At 50.5% G+C, this 6655-nt stretch overlaps 1 protein-coding gene across 1 annotated transcript in view; it reads right to left on the bottom strand.

Moving 5' to 3' along the window:
• Positions 1-6655, bottom strand: part of KIDINS220 (kinase D-interacting substrate, 220kDa) — a 65628-nt gene that overhangs the window by 23165 nt on the left and 35808 nt on the right. Inside the window, exon 20 of the mRNA XM_012727372.1 lies at positions 5111-5273. Within this exon, the coding sequence (XP_012582826.1) occupies positions 5111-5273 (163 nt within the window). The remainder of the gene's footprint in view (positions 1-5110; positions 5274-6655) is intronic.

The following is a 6655-nucleotide window of genomic DNA, read 5'->3' as shown; positions in this document are numbered from 1 at the left end:
TTTCCGGACTGCGGCGGATGGGAACACCAGAGTGCCGCGGTGCCCGGTAATATCTGCAGGGTGAAAAACTACATGCAAAAAGTATCCTTCCCAAAGAACTCTTTTCGACGATTTTCACTTTAGTTTTCCTTTACACTACTGACAAGCCCCACTTCATCCTCTTGCTGGTGGAAAACGAGCTGGCCGCACCGGCTGCGGAGGAGACTGCTCCTGTGGCGCGGCCGTGAACAGGGCTCTTCCCGCCGGCTGCGGCTTAGCAATGTGCACACGTGCGCCTCCAAGCCCGCTGGTTCTGTGTCTCCCTGGGCTGCTTCCCTCGTCTGGAGCCTGCACTAATGACAACTACTTTCTTCATTTGCTTCCAGCCTGTGCATCCCAGGTGGGTGAGCCTGCGTGTGGATCTGTGCCCTGAACTTTGCTGGACGTACCTGCTCCAACACCTTCTCGTGGTTCCTCAGGATTTTCTGTGTAGAGAATCATGTCATTTGATCCGTTCCTTAGTCCTCAGGGTCTCCTCCTCTCGGCACTTACCGTTCAGCTGCATTTTCCCACCCGGCTCATTCCTCTCCCCTCCGAGCACGGGAGCCGCCCAAAAGCTCCTTCAGGCCAGCAGGGCCTCGGCGCTCTGGCCCAGGCGCCCGAGGGTACCGGGGCAGGCAGGGCGGCGCCATTTCTCCAGGGGCCTGCAAAAGCAGAAGCCAAAGTCCTGGCCAGGGGCTTCCAAAGCTGCCCAAGACTGGCCTCAGAGCGTTCTCCCCTTCGGCTCAGAACATTGTCCGAACGGTTTGCGCAGCTAGAGAGCCTTCTCAACGCTTGCCTCACTAATTCTCGTCTCCTTCCACCTTTGCTCAACACCCCGCGCACCGGGACTCTGCTCGGCCCCGCCAGGTGGCCTGCCCCCTCGCCACTCCCCGCGACCCGCCAGCTACGGCCTGGACACCACTTATCGTGGGTCGCCGCTGGAGGAGGCGCCACAGGGAGGGGCGGTGTCTCTTCTGTTCATGGCTAAACAGAGCCTGTCAAGAAAAGATGCCTGGTAGTTCCGAGTTTTCTCCCACTACCGACTCACACCCCGGTGGAGCTACGAGTTCTGTTACAAAGCGGGAGCAAAATACATCAACTCAAAACCAGTCCAGTGCGTCTGCTTCGTTTGTCTCCAAATGAAAAAAGGAGGCAAAATACAGGTCCATCAAAATCAACTGCACAGCCTGCCTTCGCCGACGCCGACGGTCAGGAAGTGCGCAGGGCTGCCAGCGAGCTGCAGAGGACGCAGGCGGCTCCACAGCGTCAGACTGGCCGGTGCCCGCGCCTGCTCAAGTCAGGGACTCAGGCCCACACGCAGGACAAGGCCTGTGCGCACGCGCACCTCGGGCGGCGGCGGGGCACCACCCCCCCAGACGTGAAGGCGAGAGGAAGGAGGGCGGCGAGAGCCAAGGGGCAGGAGACGGCGGTCTACAAAGACACATCAAGCTTACGAAGGCCCCAGACTGAGGAGGGGCTGGCACGTGCGGCCTCTGTCATGAGAAGCGTCTTAAGTGCAGAGCTGCCAGCCGCTGCTTGGGGGAGTTAGAGGCTGCGGTCGGGGGAGTGTGATGCCGACCCTCTTCAGCAACACTACTCTGCTCTGCAGTACTGTTTCAGTGAAATGGGAAATGGCTACCATTCCCAGGTTCTCTCAAAATTATTCAATTATTAAAAAAAATCAAACTGAAGAACTGAAATAAAAGTATGGCATGAGTTTTGGCTCAAAACTATTCTGACCCTATCATTCCCAGCGGAAGACTGCCCAGTGTCAAAACAGAAACTTAAGACATTATCTCCATGAAAGCTATTGGAACTGATCTTTAAAAATCTCTATGACTGCTTAAAATGCTTACTGAAAAATCCAGAAATAAAGTTCCATACTAAAATATTTCAATGGTTGTGTAAAGTGCTGTAATAAAAAGTAGACAGAAAATCCTTATCTACAGTTTTTACTTTACTCCCTTTCTTCTTACTAAATGTATGTTAGCAAAAAAAAAAAAACCTTCCAAAGATCTAGATAAAAGCTTTTAGCTCAACACATAATTGCATGAAAATTACAATAATTGTACCAATTAAAATAATCTTGAATGAACAGTATGTCATCTTAATGTTCCAGTGGCTTATAGAGGGATCCACTTAATTAGCTGAAATTGCTTTCCAGTGTTAGTATCAAATGTCATTTGTTAAAAGTTGAACAATTTAGAAAATAATTTAACAAAGCAATTTCACCAAACACCAAGAACCAACATTTTCTTTTTCAGCTGAATAAAGCAAGCAGATGTGTCATCAAATCACTATAAAAATAAATGAGGCTTTTTATGGATTAAAAAAATAAATTTTACTACCAGCGTTAAAAATACTATTTTCTGTTTTTACCAAATCGGATTTCTTTAATAAAATAAATGAGTATCAATGATATACTGCTGCTTTTTGTCTGCTGTAAATAAAACTTTTTAAGATTCAAAGGACAAGCAACAGCATCAAAGAACTCAACCATGGTCAGCTAGGGACAGGCGCGGGGCTCTCCAGGACCCCAGAATGTGCGTTTCGACACGCGGCCACACGGGGTCCCTACAGTTTTCATTTCCAGTCTTACTAAATTGTATTGCTTTGAGTCAGCTCCTGGATGAATCCTCGAAGATACTTATTAAATCGCCTTTGATCTCCCGTGGATTAGCCGTGCAACATCCTCGGAGGTGGCTCTCCGCACACAGAATATAGTTGCACCCGGGGGACAATCGGGCATCTTGACATGAGCCTGAGCGCAGCGCACGGCCGACGACCGCTGCCAACGGGGCCGCCGCCGCCTCTCGCTGCACGGCCGCCCCACGGCGCGCTGGTGCGCGTCTGCCTCTGCTTGGCCGGGGCGCGGGGCCAGAGCCCACCACGTGGACCGCCGTCTGCCCAGCCTGGGCGCGGTGGGCGGCACCGCTTGTGCCCGGCTGACGCCGGCATTTTAAGCAAGCACAGTTTTTAAAGGTCAGTTCCCATAGTTTTCATGAAGACAATGTCTTAAGTTTCTATTTGACACCGTTTCGTCTCCTGCTGGGAATGATATGGTCAGAACAGCTGAAAGAACAGACCAAGCACACCAACCCACAGCCACTAGCGGTTCAAATCCGCCTTGACACACCTGTGCGCGCCCTCCCTGCGTGTCCTCGTGTGTGAGCGCGCACGCACTTACGTGTCTGCGCAGACACCTGCGAGGCTCGCAGGGCCCTGAAATGTCCTCAGCGCTCCCCCTTGCCTTCCGACGTGATTCCAGGGTTCACACCCTGCACTCGCACCTGGACTCTCCACGTCCCCGTTAGCAAATCAGTCACCCCGATGACGCCCCAGCTGCACTCATCTGCCTGTTGCCCCGCACTGAGAATCATGGTGAAACACCCCACAGCCGCTGCCCTCCACTGCACTACCCAGGGGCGCTTGACGCACGGGCTCTGCATCCGTGTGGTGACTTCAGGCCTGGCCCCCGTACGGATGTGGGGACACCCAGTGCTCTCCCTATGAGCGCACTTCCTCTCTGCAAGTGTGTGAGCATCTTGTGCCCCCCTCACCCTGCCAGTGTTGTTTTTTAAATATTCATTCATTTATGCATAGAAGAATTAGGGTGCAGAACAGAGGCGCTGGAGGTGAGTGGATTCACCAGAAACAGAGTGGGGAGCAGAGCAGGCATAACCACTGAAACACACTGCTGAGGGGAGCAGCGGGGGGCAGCAGGGGTCTGCTGGCCGGGGATCGAACTCGGGTCGCAGGGGCAACGCGCTGGGACTCGCTGCCCACGCCACGAGGGAGGCCCTGGCGGCGGTTTCACAACCACCATTTGTTATACTTGAGGTCGAGAAAAGGTAACTCCTAGTTCAATGTATCCCTTCTACAGTTCCAACTGACCCTTTCCTATGAGACAGCGGTTTGTGTTCAGTACGATCAATACTATTTAGCTTAAAAAATAATGCCTGCCTATCCTGCAAGCCTTCCTAATCACACAGAGCCTGCGCTGCGATGCAAACGCCTTCTCATGACATAAAATGACACTCCGCTGCCCAGAGACACCCCAGCGCCAGCCTCACTGCAGTGCCGACAGGGCCCTGTGGAGGGCGCAGCTCGGGCCTGCTCCCGGGCGCTTGCCACAGCCCAGCAGGTGGCGGCGAGCTCATGGAAGACCCAGCGTTTTGCACCTTCTAGAGCAAACCCTGGAGAGCACAAATCTGCAGACTGGCGCTCCAGCCATTTCCAGGGCTACAGCGATCCGCACCTGTCAGGTGAACGTGGACGGTGGGGCTGGTAACAGGGGCATTACAGGCGGACAATTCTCGAAGAAAAACTATTTGAAATCTTCCAAGTTTTAAGCCAGGAATCACACACTAAAGGCTTTGCTGGATTTACTAATCATTTACAGATTTAAAACAAGTTTTAATTATGCCCAGTTCCATAAAATTGCAAAGTTGCTTGTAGGAGCTTGCCTCTGAGAGTTATTTAGAGTAGCAAGTAAAAACTCTGAAGGTGTTAAATGTTCTGATAAACAAAAGGGTTATACTCTTACTTGTGAACTTCATAACGAATCAATAGCTTAAAAATACATATCTGACATTTCAGAGTCTCAACTGCATGTCTTTCAAGAGAAAAATAGCAACTCTTTATCAGAAGCAAAAATGTTGCAAGTACTTTCAGTGGCTGACTCTAAGGGAGAGTGAGCCCCTACCACGGAAGGCAAGCGGTGTTTGTGCCGGGGCTCAGGGCAAAGCTGTGCAAATACCCGCGCCGTGATTTCTGGAAATAGTCTCCTAACAATCCTTGAAGGCAGAATAAAAACTAAAATGGCAACAAACAGCTGTTTTCAGGTTTGCACTTCACATCTATACATCCGCGAAGTCAACGTCTTTACCACCCTGGTCGTTCCGGAACAAGGAGGCGCACCTCCAAACAGCTGTACGTGCTCCCGCGACGGACACGCACCTGCTAGCAAGCTCTGCACGTACCAGCAGGTGGAACGCGCAGCCAAGCACATTTCACACCCCACTTTGTGTCCACTCAGCTTTACAAGTCACTCTCAGGCCACGTGAAATACAAGCGACAGGCGGAGTACCTCTCATAGATGGTCTTCAGTGTCATTTGGTCTGGGACGCCCTCCGTCTCCTCCAGGTACAGGATAAGCCAGGACGTCCTGTAGGGCCACTGCTCGGTCAGGTTGATCCAGCTGGCCAGTCTGTCCCAGTTGAAGCTGATCTGATTGGCTCTCAGTAATCGCCCTGTCAGGAATGCAGCAACACTAAACATTAATATATAATAATAGGGTAAGCAGTGCATTTAAATGTACTTGCAACACTGACAATCTACTTCTTGAACTTTAAACACAGAAAAACCTTAGAAATGAATTGGAGACAGAAATCACCACATGTGTTCGAATTCTGATCCTGTGAGTGGGTGAAGTCGCAGAAATTGGCGGTGGGAAAGTGTGAGGACTTCTAATCTGACTTTTTGCTGCGCTTAAAACCCATCCTTCAGTTGATTAGCTACTGATGGCAGAGATGAAGATTTAGCCCCAGCCTGAGAGAACGCGAGTCTGCTGGGAGAGACGGGCTCCTAGGAAGACGCGTCGCGTGAACGCGGCCCCGGTGACACACACACGCGCAGTGAGGAGCTAGCGCTCCGAAACCTCATCCAGACACAGCGGCCGCGGGGTGTCCTGAAGGACGGAGCTGCAGCACAGCAAGCTCCGCAGGGTGCGGCCAGGCCCCCCAGGGAGGCCCGGGCAGGGGAGGGCCGAGGCGCGTTCCCTGCGTCCCCACAGGAGAGCGGCTGCCGTGAACTGGATGTGGACAATGGGAAACCATTTCAGAAGTGCCAGTGAGTGGCGATGGTGAAAGGTTTCTAAATACCCTAGCATAGAGTAGTTAAGCAAAAACTAGAAAGAAAAAGTTTTGCCCAAAGAATGCATCTAACACTAGTCTTAATTTTCTCCCCCGAAATAACCCAATGAAAAACTATGCACGAAACACAACTGAAAGATAAAGCATAATTTTGAAGGAAGAAAACCTCTTAACTAACCCCCAACACCTTATCTACTGAAATCCTATGTTATTTTCTGATATTAGTGCTTCTGTTCTTTCCTAAAAGCAGCAACAGATCACATGCATTCTTACATGCAAAATAACAGGTCTGCGCCGGAGGCGCAAGGCCCGGTCTCCTGCCTTCAAGTTCTTCCCAGATAAATCACGCATCTATTTATAAGAATAAAGTTTATTTTCCTACATACATCTAAGTAATGTGACCCAGTTAAATGAAATTTACCGTGAAGACTAACAAAAAACCCACTTAAATGCAAAGGTTTAAATCTGTACACAATTTTCAACATAGGCTGAAATTCCGTATTTACGCAAACCTGTGACACTGAGGTGCTTTTATAAAATGTTTACTTAGAAATCTTTCATGTTCAGGCAGAGCTGTATTTGATAAAAGCTAAAAATGTAGAATCTAGAAGGACTGCTATGTCGTTAAAAATTAATGTTGGAGAGGTTTGTTTACACTTAAAATGAGGAAATACGGGCCCTCCCTGGTGGCGCAGCGGGTTAAAGCACAGCACTGAGAAGCTTAAGCCACTTCAGCATGAGTTCGATCCCCGCCTGCCCTG

The sequence above is a fragment of the Condylura cristata genome, unplaced genomic scaffold (assembly GCF_000260355.1).
Source record: "Condylura cristata isolate star-nosed mole 26May11 unplaced genomic scaffold, ConCri1.0 scaffold00020, whole genome shotgun sequence".
NCBI classification, from domain to species: Eukaryota; Metazoa; Chordata; class Mammalia; order Eulipotyphla; family Talpidae; genus Condylura; species Condylura cristata.
This window is presented reverse-complemented; position numbering and strand designations above follow the sequence as displayed.